At 47.5% G+C, this 20932-nt stretch overlaps 1 protein-coding gene across 1 annotated transcript; it reads right to left on the bottom strand.

Moving 5' to 3' along the window:
• Positions 1–453: 453 nt before the first annotated feature.
• Positions 454–19686, bottom strand: GPBP1L1 (GC-rich promoter binding protein 1 like 1). Its single transcript, XM_044301971.1, has 12 exons — positions 19547–19686; positions 12213–13044; positions 11141–11263; positions 10839–10968; positions 10280–10569; positions 10049–10121; positions 7923–8116; positions 5894–6010; positions 5305–5463; positions 3435–3565; positions 3168–3270; positions 454–1396 (listed from the first exon to the last, which is right to left on the bottom strand). The coding sequence occupies exons 3-12, from the start codon at positions 11198–11200 to the stop codon at positions 1244–1246; spliced, it is 1410 nt and encodes a 469-aa protein (XP_044157906.1). The 5' UTR covers positions 11201–11263; positions 12213–13044; positions 19547–19686; the 3' UTR covers positions 454–1243.
• Between the last annotated feature and the right edge of the window lie 1246 nt (positions 19687–20932).

The following is a 20932-nucleotide window of genomic DNA, read 5'->3' as shown; positions in this document are numbered from 1 at the left end:
AATGTATTAGATGACACTGACATAATACTGCCAGTGTTGTCCAATACATTCCAGAACTGTAAGGCTAGGTCTACACGACGACATTTGTCGCACGACAATTTTTATAATGGCAGTCTATGGTGTCGCACTGCAACATGCGACATGCTGCGACGCAACAGTGGCTGAAAATCCATGCAGTCGCATGTTGCAGTGCGACCCCATAGACTGCCATTATGACAAATGTCGTCGCGTAGACCTAGCCTTAGGGTTACATAGCATCCTAAATCAATATAATGCTATGTGACCTGGCAGGTCAGGCCGGGTGCCTCGCTGTGAGACACTCACTAGTCTGCAAGGGGCCTTAGCTCAAAATGCAAACCCATGCCGCTTTCAGCCACACTTATGCCCCCCCGGACCCCCACGTGACTGTCCGCAGGTGCCCACTTCCAGTCCTACAACATAAGACGACACAACTTGAGTTTGCCAAACTGATGCAAAATATTTATTCCAAGTTATTGGCTGCAGAGCCGACGCCGCCCTCACATACAGGTAACCGGTTTAATCTGTAAATAATGTTATCAAAATAATCTTCTGAAAGCGTTTCCGACAACGGTCGCAATTTTTATTTATTTTTTTACGTTTATTTTTTTATTTTTTACCCAAATCTGTTTTTATTTTACAATCCACCCTGAATGTCAAGGCTTTGAGAAAAGAAAAAAAAAAAAATCTTCTGAATATCTTACAGATGCAAAGTCATTCCCCCTTAAAACATACAAGCTAGAGCTCCGCGTACCCGCCATAACTAGCGCTGCAGAACAGACATGTCATCGCGCTCAGGATGATCAAAAAAAAATATGAAAAAAAAAAAAAAGTGAGCGTTTATCCAAACAGTGATTGATTTTAGTGGGTTAACTTCAATTTAATCTGCACAGTTAGAAGCTTCGCTGCAAATAATGTGTCAAACTCCACAAAAACAAGGAGGACGCAGGGGAAAGAAAACAAACAAAAACAAAATCCCATCCGCTCGCCTCCAGCGCTCAGGTAAGGAAGCATGAGAGACGATGAGCGCACCTCCGCTCCCCCACCCCAAAAAGCTGCAAAATGATGTCCTGTTTTTTTTTTCACAAAATACTCAAGAGCTATTTGGAGATGCGGAGGCCGCGGACCCCGGACTGAACACAAAGACGTGTTTTTATTTCCCCCATAGTCTGGAGACGCGGTAAGGACAATGCAACGAGGCGAGATCTGCTGCGTGCCAGAAGCATCAAGATTCATCGTCTGAAGTGTCTGTGCTGCTTGTGTCCGAGTCTGAGCACTCGCTAGGGTTGGGGGTCAGAGGGCCACGCCAAGGAAAGAGAAGCGCGCATCTTCGGGGCTGCCTGAGAAAGCCATTTTGTCCGGTGCCATTTCTTCTTAGCTTTAAGACGAGAAAGAAAAAAAAAAAAAGTTGTTAAAACTTTACAACTTAGAGATAATCTGAGAAACAATGGATTCTAAGGCGACAACAAATAAAGCTGCATTTTCTACAGCAACTCAAATGAAATGCAGAAGTTAAAGGGGTAATCCCAAAACATTATACAGGGTGGCCGACCCAAAAAAGAAGAAGAAGTCGCCTCCAATATCTTGAAAATCAAACTGCCTAATTGTAAATCTGTCCACAGCAACCAGAGCCTTGTATGAGCTGAAAGCGGAGCTCTGATTGGTTGCCGTGGACAGGATTGGTTGCTGAGAAAAATGGTGGCACTGGCAAATCGTGAAAAGTTGGGTGCACGTTCTTAAGGGAATAGGCTTCTTACTCCAGTAAACAGTCCAGAAAATGAACGGCACTCCGGTGTGTGTCTGTATCTTGAGGGACAGACTGGTCCATGCAGATATTGGCCCACAAAAGAAATCTGGACAAAGCTTCCTACGCGTTCCTATTGCCATTCTGGTAATATATGCATTATCCTTATTTTTTCATACATATTGGCCCATGTCAAGCTCAACATACATATATACTCTGTTTTCTAATTATAGGTTATTATACTGCCGGTCATGTGATAAGGCCCTGTAAATCAGATGTGGTTTTCACCGATGCGCTCCTAGAGAACGACGGAGGAGAAAGCGCTAGTCACGCATGCTCAGTATACGCCGAGAAGCACCTGCTGTACCGGGATCCATGCTGGCTGTGTCCACATAATTATGTTTTTAATTTAGCACATGTGCACTTTTATCATTCTATGATTGGCAATTAGGATATTATATTAATTTAAGAGACACTTGGGGTCCATTCACAAGTCCGCAAAATAGATCCGGATCCATAAATTTTCAATGGGGCCGGAAAAGATGCGGACAGTGTGCTGTCTGCATCCACACTTTTGTTCTGCAAAAAAATGCCCTATTCTTGTCCGCAGACATGGTCAAGAAAAGGCATTTCTATTAAAGTGACGGCCATGTGCGGTCCACAAAATGCCGAATGCAAATCACTTGCGGACGTGTGAATGGAACCTTATATGAATTTCACTTTTTTTTTTTAAATCATTATTATGATAGAGATATACACACACGTATACCATTTGTTTCTTATTATAATCATCTTTATATACCTTTTTACACATAATTATGTTAATTAATGAATTATATTGTGAACCCCATTTAAATGCACTGAGCATCTATGTATAATGTCACTGGTTGAGAAAGGCCCCAGGACCGATGTGCCGTGCGAGCCCTGCAATTTCGCTGACTGGAAGGCAGAATAAACCCCCTCCCTATCCGTAATTCCACAGATGACATGAACGCTAGAGGGTTAAACGGCGGGGATCAGCATCATAGCCGATCCTTGTTATTGCGGCTGTGTGAGCCTGCTCCATACCACAACATAACCCTAGATCTTGGTGCGCATAAGGATTTACCCCAGGTATAGTATTCATTACCCATCTGTAGACACAGTCCTCTGTGTGAATGGAATGGTAGTGCGCATGTGTCACTGCTCAATTCACTTCTATGGGACCCAGGAGGGCAGTCTACGTCAGTCAGACTGAAGTGAATGGAGCGGTGACAGACATATGCACTAGTAATCCATTCAGACAGACAGTGGAGAACCCCTGGAGATCCCAGTGATCCAACGCTTATCACCTCGCCTGTGGGATTACCGCATTAATGCAACATGTGTCAAGATCAGCACAGATGACACTGGAAAGCCTACTTACCTGCTGGGACTTAATGTGAAACTCGCGCAGTTCTTCTTCAGTCAGGGGCAGACAATCCTCATCATTCTCTGGAGATTCCTGCCATCCCATTTCTTTCAAAAGCCTGAAGGACAATGGAAAAAGACTCACTACTCAGGCGATTCTCTACTATAGTCCTAATCAATGTATAGGACATTAGGTGTCGTCAGAGGTGAACCTCTAATAGCGCATGCCAAAAACCCGGTGCACGTGGTATTATCAGCGCTGTCTGCATTTCTGCCCTCTTACCGGTGTTCTGCTTCCAGCGAGTATGACAGCCGGTCCCTTCTCTCCTCCCCAGAGATACCATTGTGATGGCTGCCCATATTAATGTGCTCTGCAGAATTGTCGTTCTGATCCAAGGGGCATGGACTCTGCACCTGTACCAAGAGAGGAACACTTTATCCAGGACTAGAGCAAAGTGAGTACAAGAAGTGCTTACAGCACACACAAATACTGACCAGGAGTAAGCAGGTATATAGGAGCCCAAGAGCAACATTTACAAACTGTGGCTCGACAACTACAACTCCCAGCATGTCCCGACAGCCTTGGTTTTGCAAAAGATGGAGAGCCACAAACACTATATCCCTTGGGTCATATTAAGACTCATGGAAAGCTTTCCAGCTGCTGTCAGGGCCGCACAAGGAGTGGTAGTATTCTAGAGTTACTTAAAGGGATTCTGTCATCAGATTTGTGCCCTATAAGCTAAACATATGGCCATGTCGGTGCTAATAACACGAATCCTAAACTGCCCTTATTAAACCTGCTTGTGGCTCTTAGCCCAAAAAACTGTTTTTTATAAGCTGTCACTCACCTAAGGTGCCCAAGGGGTTTTACGTTGAGCGAGGGTGCCCGCCTGCACCCCTCGCCGTCTGGTGCCCAGCACCGCCTTCCTCACCTTAGCGCCACCTCCTCAATCCACCCGTCCCTCTGCCAGATCCGGCGCCTGCGCACTAGGCTCAGCCTAATGCGCCGCGGACTCCTGGCAGTGGCTTCGTTGAGTGAAGTGCGCATGCACACTTCGCTCAACGAAGCCGCTGCCAGGAGTCCGCGGCACATCAGGCTGAGCCTAGTGCGCAGGCGCCGGATCTGGCAGAGGGATGGGTGGATTGAGGAGGTGGCGCTGAGGTGAGGAAGGCGGTGCTGGGCACCAGACGGCGAGGGGTGCAGGCGGGCACCCTCGCTCAACGTAAAACCCCTTGGGCACCTTAGGTGAGTGACAGCTTATAAAAAACAGTTTTTTGGGCTAAGAGCCACAAGCAGGTTTAATAAGGGCAGTTTAGGATTCGTGTTATTAGCACCGACATGGCCATATGTTTAGCTTAGAGCACAAATCTGATGACAGAATCCCTTTAAGGAAGTCACTTTCAAGTGCTCACAAATTTTGCCCATCGAGGAAGGACTTAAAGAGCTCTGTCAGCATGATCAACCCCATTAAAGTGCTTGGGGCACCTCTAACCCTACGCCCCTATGCTCCTTGCAGAACCCCCTCCCCTATAATTGACAGGGCTAGAAGAGACCTCTCATCTAGTCCAGTGTTCTTGCACCTGTGCCAACTCAGCTCAGTGACTCGGCGCTTGTACAGTGGATCTGATCCACTGCACGAGCAGAGAGTCATTGAGCAGACTCGGCGCAGGCGAGAGAACAAAGGACTAGACGAGAGGTCTATCTATCCCTTTCAAAGGGGAGAGTTCACAAAGCACACAGGCCTAGCGTCAGCTGTGCACCAAGCGCTACGGCTAGCTCATCGATTCTTGAAATAAGTAATCTGCATACATATAAAACATTATATCTCAGCAGCAATTCACCCCACAGAGAATAAAAAAAAAATAATAATCATTTTACTCAGCATTATCAACCCTACCAAGCAATATGCCTGGTTTAACTGGTTGATCATGCTAATGGATGCTCTTTAAGCCGGCCATACAGAAGAGGTAATTCTGAGGCTAATGTTCATTTGCACAACATGCGTTCTTCCCAGATCCTCCCATACATGCATGCGTTGTGAATAGGAGAGGGGTGAAAGATGCTGCAAGAAATACCTCTGACGGGCAAAATGATCTCTATGCTTATGGCCAAGCTTAGAATCAGAAGAATCTGATTGCACTTTGAGTCTTACATCTTCCAGTTTATCCCCATCTCTGTCCTCCGTCTGGTCCGCCTCCTGCTCGTCTTTTAGTGCCTTTAGAAACTCGCTCTTCTTGTCTGGGACTCGTCGGGTCATGCGGGTGAGACGTGAGATGCTGAGCTCCAGCGGTGGGGTAACACTTGCTGTGCCCTGGACAAGACGAGAGGGAGATGCAAGTTCTCATTGAAAGAAATGAAATAAACTGGGAATCCACTAAAGCCAATCTCACGACAAGGTCTTGGAAATCATGTCCAATAGACATGTGTGGTTTTACTCCTACATATCCCTGTGATCAACAGTGCAGCTGCGGAATGGGAACTTGGGTGGTGGCAGGGACAGCAGGATTTACCTGATTTCTTGCAGCCTCTATCATTGCACACAAATAGCTAAAGGCAGTGGTGAACCCCAGGGATCATCCGATACGGGAGCCGCTCTGCACGGAAATAACCAGCATCCGAGTAGGAGCATTGTTTTAACCGTGTAGCACTGACTATAGAGTGAGAATTCTGGTCTGTGACCTGCAGATGAATACAGAGATACACAGGACTGCCCTCACACTACTGACTGGGTTCTACCTTACCTCTTTGGGTGAGGACAATACAGGTGCCGGTGCCAACACTGGGCTAGTGAAAGAGGAATCTCTGTTGAAAAACGAGCTGGATTTGGGCTCCCGACCGTTTGCCTTCCAGATGCCAGGCTGTAAAAAAATTAAAAAATAAAAATAAAATGATAAAGTGGTTATAGGGATTTATAAAGCCTTCTACACGAGAGGTGTCACGGACTATAATGGACAACTGCAGGAGGCGAATGCTACAACATAAAAACAGCAGGCGTAGATTACTGTCTCTAGGAAAGCTAAGAGGTGCAGAATTTTAAGGGAAGCGTACCTCTTGCTACAATTTATTCCAACGGACAGAAATGCCATGCTTTATACAGGTCCTTCTCAAATAATTAGCATATTGTGATAAAGTTCATTATTTTCTGTAATGTACTGATAAACATTAGACTTTCATATATTTTAGATTCATTACACACCAACTGAAGTAGTTCAAGCCTTTTATTGTTTTAATATTGATGATTTTGGCATACAGCTCATGAAAACCCAAATTTCCTATCTCAAAAAATTAGCATATTTCATCCGACCAATAAAAGAAAAGTGTTTTTAATACAAAAAAAGTCAACCTTCAAATAATTATGTTCAGTTCTGCACTCAATACTTGGTCGGGAATCCTTTTGCAGAAATGACTGCTTCAATGCGGCGTGGCATGGAGGCAATCAGCCTGTGGCACTGCTGAGGTGTTATGGAGGCCCAGGATGCTTCGATAGCGGCCTTAAGCTCATCCAGAGTGTTGGGTCTTGCGTCTCTCAACTTTCTCTTCCCAATATCCCACAGATTCTCTATGGGGTTCAGGTCAGGAGAGTTGGCAGGCCAATTGAGCACAGTAATACCATGGTCAGTAAACCATTTACCAGTGGTTTTGGCACTGTGAGCAGGTGCCAGGTCGTGCTGAAAAATGAAATCTTCATCTCCATAAAGCTTTTCAGCAGATGGAAGCATGAAGTGCTCCAAAATCTCCTGATAGCTCGCTGCATTGACCCTGCCCTTGATAAAACACAGTGGACCAACACCAGCAGCTGACATGGCACCCCAGACCATCACTGTCTGTGGGTACTTGACACTGGACTTCAGGCATTTTGGCATTTCCCTCTCCCCAGTCTTCCTCCAGACTCTGGCACCTTGTTTTCCGAATGACATGCAAAATTTGCTTTCATCCGAAAAAAGTACTTTGGACCACTGAGCAACAGTCCAGTGCTGCTTCTCTGTAGCCCAGGTCAGGCGCTTCTGCCGCTGTTTCTGGTTCAAAAGTGGCTTGACCTGGGGAATGCGGCACCTGTAGCCCATTTCCTGCACACGCATGTGGATGTTTCTACTCCAGACTCAGTCCACTGCTTCCGCAGGTCCCCCAAGGTCTGGAATCGGTCCTTCTCCACAATCTTCCTCAGGGTCCGGTCACCTCTTCTCGTTGTGCAGGGTTTTCTGCCACACTTTTTCCTTCCCACAGACTTCCCACTGAGGTGCCTTGATACAGCACTCTGGGAACAGCCTATTCGTTCAGAAATTTCTTTCTGTGTCTTACCCTCTTGCTTGAGGGTGTCAATGATGGCCTTCTGGACAGCAGTCAGGTTGGCAGTCTTACCCATGATTGCCGTTTTGAGTAATGAACCAGGCTGGGAGTTTTTAAAAGCCTCAGGAATCTTTTGCAGGTGTTTAGAGTTAATTAGTTGATTCAGATGATTAGGTTAATAGCTCGTTTAGAGAACCTTTTCATGATATGCTAATTTTTTGAGATAGGAATTTTGGGTTTTCATGAGCTGTATGCCAAAATCATCAATATTAAAACAATAAAAGGCTTGAACTACTTCAGTTGGTGTGTAATGAATCTAAAATATATGAAAGTCTAATGTTTATCAGTACATTACAGAAAATGATGCACTTTATCACAATATGCTAATTTTTTGAGAAGGACCTGTATATCTGCCCTGGGGGGAGGGGGGGACTGTAATCAGTTCTTTGAGGAGGCTGGACAGTTTACTCACAGATACATTACCTTAGTGGATGAGGTCGCTGGTTTGGGCACCAGGTTTTTGTACACGATTGGCCCGGAGGGGCTGGTCTTGCTGTTTCCATTGGAAAGGTGAGGTACAGGAGATGCAAAGGCAGCGGAGAAAGCGGATGGATCGTCCCTCGAGATCTTCTTGATGACCAGCATCTTGAGCGGCTGCTTGGCACTGGGAGGGTTTTCTAAAAAATATACAAAAATTATTAAATACAAATTATTAAAAACAGCTGCTGCTGATATCTTAGAGGACCTTCCATTGGTCCAAACATTATAAACCAAGTATCAGGATACGTGGGGCATAGCGCAGGGATCTAACTGCACTTACTATTTATTTCTGGGCGCCGCTCCGTTCGCCCGCTGTGGCCCCCCGCTGTATTCTCCCGCCTGGTATGCCAATTTTAGCATCGGAACAGTGAGGAGGAGACCAAGTCTTCCTCCGTGGGCGTCTCATCTCCCCTGGCTTTAGTGCTGTCCAATCGCAGCGGAGAGCGTCACAGCCAGGGAGAGAAAAAAAAAAAAAAAAAAAAAAAAAAAACAAAAAACACACCTCACCTTCTCCCTGGCTGTGACACTCTCCGCTGCGATTGGACATCGCTATATCCAGGGGAGAAGGAGACACCCACGGAGGAAGACTCCGTCTCCTCCTCATTGTTCCGATGCTCAAATTAGCATACCAGGTGGGGGAATACAACGGGGGCCACAGCGGGCGAACGGAGCGGCGCCCAGAAAAAAAATAGTAAGTGCAGTTAGATCCCTGCGCTATGCCCCACGCATCCTGATACTTGGATGTCTGGACCCATGGAAGGTCCTCTTTAAATGAGTAGTGTAAATTGAGTAGTGATTGCAGTCGTGTACGAGTTACAAGTTTTAAAAAGGAGTCTCTCACCTAAAATCACCATTATAGAACATGAACATCAAGATCTCCATTACATTCCCCATTGCTGTCCATCGCCGATTCTCAGAAAAACACATATGTTAATTCACTTCTGAAGGTGCCTAGGGGCGGCGTTTCATCCCTCTGGCCCGCCCTAGGTTCTGCGGAATTACGTCCTCCCCTTACTGAGAAATCCAGCGCCGTTCAACAGATTCGCCGTCGCCTGCGCACTTCATTCCCCATTATGGGCAGAGGCACAAGGCCAGCATTTACATTAAACGCTCTTGTGCCTCTGCCCATAGTGGGGAATGAATGGCGCTGGATTTCTCACTTAGAGGAGGACGTATTTAGAAGAACCTCGGGCTTGCCAGAGGGGGTGAAAGGGGAGAGGGTTACGTACGAAAAGCACCGAGGGGCCTGGGCAACGGCCGGATAAATGCCACCCCTGAGCACCTTCTGAAGCTAATTAACATACTGAATAAAAAAGTGTTTTTTCTCAGAGAAAATAAATAAAATCAGCGATTGACAGCAATAGGGAAGGCAACATTCTAATATGGGGAATGTAATGGAGATCCTGATGTTAGTGTTCTATAATGGAGCTTTTAGGTGAAAGACTCCCTTTAATATCGTGGTCCTATGCTAACATATCAGGAGGAGACTTTTGGACAGTAACGCTCTGCCACATCTCCTGCAGAGCATCAGCTCATTGCAGCTCACAGCAAACCAATCTCTACTGGAGCTAAAAACACAAAGAAAGAGGTATCCTGAATACAGCTCTGGATATCAGTGGAGTTTAAGACGATAAAATGCAAGACTATAAGTAGATATACAGGGATGTCCTAATGCATTCTGAATGGATAAGGATCCGCTCAGAAAGCATCAGTTTGGCTTCGTTCAGCCTCCATTCCGCACTGGAGGCTGCTTGCAGCGTTCTGGTGTCCGCCTGACGATGTGGAGCCAAACTGATCCTGACAATACGGTACAATTGAAAACGCATCCGTCCCCATTGACTTTCAATGCAAGTCAGAACGGATCCGTTTTGACTTAGACTTTTTTTTTTAAAAAGAATAATGCAAACTGATCCATTCTGAACGAATACAAGCATTTGCATTATCGGTGCGGATCCGTCTGCAGATACAAAACTGATCCGCGCCGAACGCAGGTGTGAAAGTAGCCTAAAATGTCTACTTAACCATGGTTCTCACTGCAACTAACACTTTTAAGCTATTGCCTCACGTACCCCAGACTCCTGTCGGGGTCCCAGTCTGCTTGCTCTGCACATTCTGCTTTCCAGTCTCAGGATTTAAAGATGGCTATAAAGAGAAGAGACCAATGATCAAAATAAGTCTTGTAATAAAGCCGTGAACATGGAGACGGCTACTCTGACCCTCCGCTCCCCAAATTCTGTGAAACACTCTTGATACCCATGATTTTCATGACAACAAACCCCTGATCACAAGCTCCTACTTACAAAGTCTTCCTCCTCGAACTGTGGCTTCTTTTTGTCCGCGTTCTTTTCCTCTCTGGTCTCGGACGGCTGCTTGTCCTGCAGGGCAGCATTCTTACGGAGAGCACTGCCGTTGCGGTGGCGATGGCCGCTGCTCCCTGTCCCGTTACTGCTGTTGCCTCCTCTCTGCACTGGGCCATCCTGCTGCCCCCGTGACAGCCCATGCCACCCTGCCTGCGACGATGGGTTAGTGCCTTTCGAGACCCCAGAATCCACCGAATCATGGCGTAGAAGGGATGGCTGGTGCCATGAGTCTGCGGGGCGGGAGACCGTAATGAAAATGTTACTTCTGCATCTCATGTCCTATTGAGTTCGTATCCAGCATGAGCAATCCTCTGTGAGCTAAACAGCCTGAACGCCAAGCTGACACACTAACAAACAGGAAGGTCTGGCCCACAGAAAATGGTTCATCCTGGATACAGTGTAACCAACCAACCAACAGCTGGGTGTAGACAGGGATGTTATTCACTGACAACAATCACAGAGGACGTGAAACAATACAAGTGTCAGGCTCGTGGCTCACCTCCTGTGGTGCGTAGGGGACCATTGTTGAAGAAACCATCAGAAGAATTGTGTCTTCTGCGACTCACTCCCAAACGGCCCTCACCCCGAGGAAGGTGCTCTCCATGTTTCTCGACAACGCCTGCAGAGGACTGAGCCAGAGGGGAGACCGGCTGAAACCTCCCCCAGTGAAAAACCCAAATCACCCCCTCCCAACCAAACACCGGAAATAACCCGATGCACCCACTGCACTTTATTGGGGGTCTTCACATGTCTATATGCTATAGGAGCTGAGGAGAAGATGGAAGAGCTATTGATCATTACCTTGGTGGACTGAGGTGTGGAGAAGCTAAGCCAAGCTGGAACGAAGTCATGCTGCGCCATTTAGGTTGTAGATCGTCTAGCACTGAATTGAGGCATTAATCCTCATGGCCAAGGCAGGGTCTGCTGAAAAACAAAGTCAAAACTAATGTAAGCGCACCCATCACATACAGAACAGACACTCGAGATGCATCAGTACTAAAAACTGAGCAAAAAATAAAAATCTTTATATAGCGATAGCGCCACCATATTCTGAAGCGCTTTGCAATTGAGGAAAAAAAAAATAAATTAAAACAGGGCAAAATCTGAGACGCACTGTCACATCCTGTACTATACTCCAGCGCTGCACTCACTATTCTGCTGGTGGAGTCACTGTGTACATACATTATCCTGTACTGATCCTGAGTTACTCCAGAGCTGCACTCACTATTCTGCTGGTGGAGTCACTGTGTACATACATTATCCTGTACTGATCCTGAGTTACTCCAGAGCTGCACTCACTATTCTGCTGGTGGAGTCACTGTGTACATACATTATCCTGTACTGATCCTGAGTTACTCCAGAGCTGCACTCACTATTCTGCTGGTGGAGTCAGTGTGTACATACATTACTTATCCTGCAATGATCCTGAGTTACATCCTGTATTATACTCCAGAGCTGCACTCACTATGTATATACATTACTTATCCTGTACTGACCCTGAGTTACATCCTGTATTATACTCCAGAGCTGCACTCACTATTCTGCTGGTGCAGTCACTGTGTACATACATTACATTACTTATCCTGCACTGATCCTGAGTTACATCCTGTATTATACTCCAGAGCTGCACTCACTGTGTACATACAGTACTTATCCTGTATTATACTCCAGAGCTGCGCTTTACACTACAGGTGTCAGACTCTGGCAGTGTGTTCTGCTTGTTCAGAGTCTGCACAGAGGCGGCTGTGATGATTTGCAGACACCTTTATGTATCTGTACAGTCATTGAACGCAGTGTAATCTCGCTGCTCCTGTATTATAGCAGCTCTGACAAGTGTGCACCTGGCGTCATAACCTACACAGAGCGGACTTACCCCTTGGTCCTAGCACGCAGGGCAGCGCCTTCCAGTATCGTAGGCCAGGAGGTTGCTTGATATTTTTCACTGTTTATAGGCGACAGAGGGTAAAGGGCAGCCCCTCGAGAAGACTGGCAGGGAACCCTGCTTCTACATGCCAGTGCGCCCTTATTGTGACCCTAGCATGTCTTCAAGTGCTCATTTTGATTGTTTCCATCAAAACAAAAAAAAAAAAAAAAAATTACAAAAATAAAAAAATTTAATCTTGTAAATTCAAGAGGTCACATGGGGCACAACCCTAGTAACTGATCAGTACAAAAAAAAAAAAAAAATTCACTAATTTCCACGTTCACCTCATGAAACAGACATGAGGGTCATTTTGTAGTCAATGTGAAGGAGGATGAGAGTCATACAAGAAACCCCATCCGCTCTTCTCCGGAGGTCGGGTCAGAGGTGAAGAAAGGACAACGCTGGGACAGTCCGCTCTGGTGCCGACCCTCCACGCTGTTCTAATGCCTTCATTAAATTAAGAAGAAAAATAAATAAATAGAAAAAAACAAAAATAATTCCAAGTGGAAAATCAAGTAAAAATGTGAAGGAAAAAAAAACAAAAAAAAAAACCCCTATTATTCCAGGAGGCTATGAGGAAGTTACGGTGAAGCGACCACCATGGCGTGAGGTGGAGGCGTCACAATCTGTAACTAAGACCCAAAAATCCAGTCGTGTCCCTGATCAACATGGAAGACGGTCAAGTATGGATGACAGCGGGGCAGCAGACTGCGGACAAATGCTCGGGAGGAACCGCTCTGAAGATTGTTCTCGAACCGAAGCTTCTTGTGGGCTGCAGCCTCTGCAAGAAAAGAGGGGAAAAAAAAATAAAAAAAAAAATGTTAAAATAACCTTTATACCTGAAGGAGGGCATTACGGCCTTCCCCATAGGCCGGCTCACGGAGAGCGCACACAGTGCACGCTCCATGCATGTTCTGCAGCTTTAAGGCCACGTTCACATGGAAGGTTTTTTGGCTGCTGCAGTAAACAAAGGCGGTGCAGCGGGGCTGTGTGACCCGCTGCCATCATTATTCACCGGGGCAGGGAGTGAGCGCTGCCGACACCTTCACTTAATGACTGAGCCCCACACCAGTTATATAACACAAGCTTCTATTACATCAGGCGAGAACACGTCAGACCGGTATAACACGGACCGCAGCGCTCGCTGCACACTCACAATTCAGAAGAAGATACTGAGTCCTCGCATCAGTCACCGTCCTTTAACCAAAAACACACGTGACAACTAACTGATCACCCATGATTACAGCTGGATGTGCATTCTGTACGGCGCGGACAGGGTGCAGCGCTCACGTACTAGCAGCTGTCCCATAGAGAATCAGCAGGGCGCTTGCTTCACCGGCCCCTCCATTAGAAGGGGATTCCTGTTCTCAAGGTTGGTGGGGCCCCAGCAGTTTGTCTAAAATGTAAGCAACATGAATGTAGACGAGACAGAAGATGCAACAGGTTCATCACCGCGGCACGTGCCGTGCACTACGTTGCTCACTTCCCCTTACGCCAATATTTTGCACAAAAACAAATCTTACAAATGTCACGTCCCCTCTTAGCTCCACCCCTTTTCTAGGTGCCCTTTGAACTCATCTAGCAAAGAGCACAAGAAGCTTGGCTGCACTTTTCTGGTTAAAGCTCCCCCTACTGGTTACATCAGAGACAGCAATGCAGGGTCTGCACATTCCATCTAAAAAGCAAAAAATAATCCATAAATTCCTTGTGTACTTCTGGGCCTCAACTATGTGTTCGTTACACGAGGCAGCTTGTGAATGCAGCTGTGGATGTGACTGGAGTAGGTGACACAATGTAAATGTAACAGACTGTGTTATGACCGGGGAGGACTCCACGGGGGTCATTCTAACGCTGGCAGCACCGATGCCGACACTCATGTTTGTCCAGGGAAATTCCATCCCGGCACAAACACAATGAAGGAGATAAGAGAAATCAATGGCAGGTGGATTCTGCCCCGTCACCCTCCACCGGCCGCCCACAGCAGATTTATTATTAATGCCACTGCTGGAAACTCAGCAGATCTGACATTCAACTCATGCAGGGTTGTAGTGTTGCAGACAGAGCTGAGGGGTCGTTACAGTGCATCATTAAGTAAGCGTGGAAACCAAAACGTTAGTGTATTACTGCAGGCAATCCTCTGCACGCTCTCTCTGTATAACAAGCTTCCTGACACTGACAGCAAGCAGAGTTCCTGAAGGTATGAGGAATTAAACCAAAATGTAGATTAGAAAGTTGCAGGACTCTTGGCAATACAATAGCTGCAGTTACAGAAGGCGGGACTGGCCCTTTAAGACTCCCATCATCCACTGGGTAGTCTCAATATCCTGACATATTGAACGTGTGCAGGACTCTTGTATGAAGCGAATATTGGAGACTGAGGGCGACAAGAGCCGAGGGGGCAAAACACGAGGATCCTGACGCGCCGCACGTGGGCATCTCGTGCGGTCCCTACAGGTAGAGATCGTGGAGCAAGCAACTATCACAAGGATCTAGAATAATGTGAAATTCTGAACACAGCTTCGGATGTGACCGGAGACCAGCAAACGCTTATTTGTCAGGCGACATCTAAAACTGCCGTGTGGGAACAGAGGAAGTGCTGCCGGCAATACGCAAAGTGATTGGGGCATGAATGATTGTAATGACGATCGTTCTTCCCCCTTTCACTGCATCAGGCCTTTAAGCACCGATCGCCCTGAATCTCGCTGCTCGGCCCTCATTAGTCCGGTATCGGCCTGTGTAAGAGGAAGACTTTCAGACCAAGCATCTTATACAAGTCTTTTCTCATTTGGACTTGTCCCGCCCCCCGCCGCCCCCCCCCCCCCCCCCATTTTGAGGTGGATGCATGTACCCCCACCCATGCCCTAGTAATAAATCTTGCATCCGAGCGCCCCTGTTCATGCACAGGGTGAGTCCGCAAAGCGCGGATCCCGGCCGAGCAAAAGCTGCCATTTTTTATTTATTAATTTTTTTACTTCTGTAAAAAATGTCCCATTCTTGTCTGCAAATTGGAAAAGAACAAGACATGTTCTATTTTTTGCAAGGCTGTGGAACGGACGTGCGTGTGCAGACAGCACACAGTGAGTGGTCCACATTTTTTGTGGCCCCACGGAGGTGAATGGGTCTGTGTTTGATCCAAAAAGAAAGCTTATCGGCATGCGGACCAAAACTATCTGTGTGCCCAGGATGCTGCTCTCTCCCCTTGCTGAGACAGCTGCCCTCCTCCATGGATGCTTCCCCTCTCTTCCACAATCTGATCTGCCTTGTACAACTTCCTCCCCCTCCCTGCCGCTTTTACAGAAAAGGGAGAGGAGACACGAGAAGCAGCAGCCCCAGGCACACGGATGGAGCAGCCCCAGCAGCTAGGTGAAGCACCTGCACACAATCTACAGAAGCCAAATCCCAGGAACTTTTTAATGAAGACCGTTTATAAAGTGCTTCATTTTTCAAGCCAATTAATGACAGAGTTGCACACAAGCTTTACTACGATGCACTATAACCGCGGCCCGGACGTAAATCAGCTTTTCCTCTTCAGATGACTACGTTACCTCCCACCTTAGCAATCCTGGACGATGGTCTCATTAATACCATCCAATAAACAGCAGGAAGCCACAAGGTGACATGGACGAAGCAACGGAGACTGCAGGGGCCCTGGTGACACATAACGGGGGACGGTTAAAGGCCAGAAAACCCTATGAAGCAGTGATGAAACAGACGTCCCAAGAGCTCGCTATCTGCCAGAGCAGCTCCGAGGACTTATCTTCACCAGCACCTGGCACATTATCACACAGCACCAGTCCGTAAACATAGGACGCCGGCCAACACGGGTGACGCAACCGCCACAGCTCCCGGGCAGAGACGAGAAAATTAGTATTTGTGTGTCCCGTGCAGATCATATAGTGGAGCCACAGTCAGAGGGCAGAAAACAAACCTAAAGTGTAACCCTGCTGAACTGGGACCACCACCGCAGGCTAGAATAAGGGGGTCCTGCACGACTGACGCAGACTTCTGACACGGATATGAACTGGTAGAAGCAGCATCCTGTGCGAAACAGTTTAATAATGTGTATGTGCAGAGCCATCGACACACACTACAGGGGGCGACACTGAGCACAGGTGGGAACAACTTAAAGGGCATCTGTCAGCAGTTTTGTACCTGTTACATGTGCGTTCGGGAGCTGAAGGCATCTGTGTTGGTCCTATGTTCATATGTGCCCGCACTGCTGAGAAAAATGAGGCTTTAGGAGCAGAGAGATCCGAGCCTCTAGGTGTAATGGCAACGCCCTCGTTGCTCCTAGAGGCTCATTTGCATATATTAAAAAAATACTTACCTTTTCTCAGCGATATGGACACATATGAACCTGGGACCAACACAGAAGCCTTGGGCTGCCAGGTGCACACGAGCCAGAGTTACTGATCACAACTGTGTCCTAACAGAGCAGAGATAAAAGGAGGCGGTCACTGATGGAAGCAAATAGGTACACAGCAAGCAGAGGTGGTGACCACTAAGTAAGAGATGAGAACTGGACATAAACCAGGGTTCAAATACGTCTGAGACCAAGTTAAAGCAGAGTGCACCGCCTCAGTGCAATAAAGGAAACCTTCAATTTCACACACCTAATTGTCCTCATCAGTGCACAGGGACACAGAAGCCACCACACGGTGCGCTCCGCACAGCTCTGCTACATCACCTTGAAGACACTCGATCCTGATGGATCTTCATACCATATGTCACCCGCTATCGATGGCTGCACATTACGGGGGGAGGACTTCCTCCAATAAGTGAGCGTCGCCCTTCTGATGCAGGATTAGGTCGCTTCCGATTTACTTTACTGAGGAAAGTGCAATTAGTGATTCAGCCGGCACGCAGCGCATGCACAGGACCGTTCCGCAGCTCTGACACATCCAGGACGATGCTGGACCATTATACAAGGACTATTACCCTCCAAACCAAACACCATCTCTGCTTGCTGTCAAGTGACTTCAGCAAGAGGCTTTTCTGCAGTGCACGAGTCTCTGGAGCACAAGCCTGGCCGGATAGCAGAGGTAGAAGCTGGATATCCCTCCAGGCGCGGTCACTACTGAGTGACTCCAGACCGCCACAAACAGCAGCTTGTGGTAGGAGACCGATCTGAATATCTCTCCCGCACAGTTCTGCAAAAGGGGAACTTCACGTCTCCTGGAGAAGTTACGTCGTTCTTCACAAGGAGAGAAAGCCCCCCGTAACCTGGGCACAAGCAGCAGTTAGCCCGGAGGAAGCGCCCGCCGGCACAGATCACACCACAGACAGGCGAGCGGCTGCAATCCATGGAGCGGCCTCCACAGTGACCAGGACCTACAATGGACGCGGACTCCGATGGTCAGCTCTGGGGCTCAGACTCTGCGGCTCAAGGGGGAACGGACCGGAGACTGTCATGTCCAGAAATTAACTATCCTGCAACAGATCTCAGGTTTCATTTCTTCATCACTAGCAAGATCTCTGCTAGTTGTCAGTGAATGGAATTACATCCATTATAAGGGCAGTCCGTTCTAGACAATCCCATTTGGTTAAAAAGGTCCCCAAATCAAGCAGAACAGACTGTATGGGACCCCCGGAGATCAGCTGCAATCTGACAGCAAGCGGTAAAATCTCTGGTGGCGCCCCCGCAGGGTTTGTTGTGCCACGCATTACCCACCCTGCCTAACAGAGGAGCGTCCCTCCCTGATAACATGTCCCGACCCAGCACAGCTGATGAGCTTGTTACAATGTATCAGTGAATTTTGGAAATGTGTGGATTGATTACCATGTAACAAAACCTCAGCTCTATGAACAGAGCTACATCAGGCGGCATTCTGCATGTAAACAATGAATAGCCCCATTCACTGACTGCAAGTAAAGGACAAGCTGTTAAGTGTCTGGATGAAATGAAGAGATGAAATGAAGATTTCTGTTCACCGAAAACAAGCAGAAAGATCTAAACTGCATTAAAAGTCGCTTAAGTCTAGGCAATGAAACTCCTGGAAAGTCGATGAGTGCGTTTGATTGCAAGCTCTGCGGCGCCACAAAGAAAACCTGCTGAGGACCAGCATCAAGTGGCTGAGCGTCCAACCTGTGTGCTTAGCTCATGGAGGGGCGACTACACTGTAACAAACCCTCAGCCGTATGTGGAAACAGCAAGCAGAGACATGTCAGCAGTCCACAACGCTGAAGCTTTATTTATAACGTAGCAGATGACAGACGAGGGTTCGGTCACAGCTGATACAACAGCCGCGGTGACGGTGGATTCTCCGCTGCGTCCATCACCCCGGACCGGCGCCTGCACAGAAGGTAAATGTGAGACTAGAAGAGGTCAACCCCCCCAGGTCACATGACCTTACTTTCTGCTAATTAAAGGGTTTTTCCAGGAATAAAGACAAGTCATCCGTTTTGGGGTTTTCCAGCGGTGGATGCAGAAATAAAACAGCACAAGATTATCTTCATGTCAGTGAATGAGGTCAATCACGCAACATAAAAAACGGAAATCTGACCTCTCTGATACATTATAGCAAAGTGGAATCACGACAATAGAGGAATGGATACAACTGTAACAAACCCTCAGCTGTGAGAAGGCCCTGAAATGAACCTTATTATATAATGAATGCATTAACTTGCCAATTGATATTATGGTTCACCAGCCCCAAGATATCTGCTTGCTGTCAGTAAACTGAAACCTTTATGTTTACAGACCCATCCCGGCCTTGACCAGATGACACAGTTGAGGGTTTGCTACAAAGTAACAGTGTAAACTAGACCCATGCGGACCGCTGAGTGTTTCCATCTGCACAGACCCATTGTAACAAATCACCAGTTGTATGATCAGGACAAGTTTTCAGTGCCTGAATTTTTAGTTACTGACAGCAAGCAGAGGTCTGGAAACTGTATAAAAAGTTGTTGAACTTGTGACAATAACCCCCCGAAGGTCAATGTGGCTGATAAGAGACTAGAAGCTCTGCGGGGCCCCTGCAGCCACAGACTGGCCCTGGAGTGACGTCATCGACTGGGAGCCCATGCTGCACACTGGGGGTACACATGGCCTCAGTGACGTCACAGCAGGGGTATACAGGGCTGTCTTCCTGATGAGCTGCAGGGATTTACACACAGCTGCAGCCAGACATCCCAGGAACAGGCTTCCCATGATAGGGCCACAACGCAGGGGCCCCTCTCCATTTAGGAAGGCTGCACTACTACTACAACTTGTACCATGTGACCAGCCCCATAACACGCGCCCACAGACACAGCTCCTGGCAGCGCCCGGGCCGCACACTCACCTGTTCCTCGTTCACACTCGGAGCCTCTGTCACACCGGGGGCCCCCGCTCTCCGCTAACAGCCGCTTCCTGCTCCTCACAAACCATAACAAAGCGCGCACCAAAATGGCGTCCCCTGGAACCCGACCATAGAGATGACCGCCGAGTCTAGAAAGGCTGGGGACACGCCTCTCTCTTACTGTAAGCGCTCACAGCGCCACCAGCTGGACACCGGCGGTAATGCGCACGTCCTGGCCCACAGACTGCAGACGGCGCGGCGCCCGGAGGCCATCTTGTGGCTGTGTGGCGCCAAAACGTCAGAAGTCACCACAGGATTAGATACACAGGCCTGCTGCTGCCGGTATCACAGGAGTCAGGATTAGATACACAGGCCTGCTGCTGCCGGTATCACAGGAGTCAGGATTAGATACACGGCTCAGCAGACAGTATCACACAGGATAGGATTAGATACACGGCTCAGCAGACAGTATCACACAGGATAGGATTAGATACACGGCTCAGCAGACAGTATCACACAGGATAGGATTAGATACACGGCTCAGCAGACAGTATCACATAGGATAGGATTAGATACACGGCTCAGCAGACAGTATCACATAGGATAGGATTAGATACATGGCTCAGCAGACTGTATCACACAGGATAGGATTAGATACACGGCTCAGCAGACTGTATCACACAGGATAGGATTAGATACACGGCTCAGCAGACTGTATCACACAGGATAGGATTAGATACACGGCTCAGCAGACTGTATCACACAGGATTAGATACACGGCTCAGCAGACGGTATCACACAGGATAGGATTAGATACACGGCTCAGCAGACGGTATCACACAGGATAGGATTAGATACACGGCTCAGCAGACGGTATCACACAGGATAGGATTAGATACACGGCTCAGCAGACAGTATCACACAGGATAAGATTAGATACACGGCTCAGCAGACAGTATCACACAGGATAAGATTAGATACACAGCTCAGCAGACAGTATCACACAGGATAAGATTAGATACACAGCTCAGCAGACAGTATCACACACTGTAGGATTAGATACACAGCTCAGCAGTCAGTATCACACAGGATAGGATTAGATACACAGCTCAGCAGGCAGTATCACATAGGATAGCATTAGATACACAGCTCAGCAGACAGTATCACACACTGTAGGATTAGATACACAGCTCAGCAGTCAGTATCACACAGGATAAGATTAGATACACAGCTCAGCAGACAGTATCACACAGGACAGGATTAGATACACGGCTCAGCAGACAGTATCACACAGGACAGGATTAGATACACAGCTCAGCAGACGGTATCACACAGGATAAGATTAGATACAAAGCTCAGCAGACAGTATCACACAGGAGAGGATTAGAT

The sequence above is a fragment of the Bufo gargarizans genome, chromosome 7 (assembly GCF_014858855.1).
Source record: "Bufo gargarizans isolate SCDJY-AF-19 chromosome 7, ASM1485885v1, whole genome shotgun sequence".
Lineage (NCBI taxonomy): Eukaryota > Metazoa > Chordata > Amphibia > Anura > Bufonidae > Bufo > Bufo gargarizans.
Note: the sequence above shows the minus strand (reverse complement) of the source record. Positions and strands in the feature narration are given on the sequence as shown.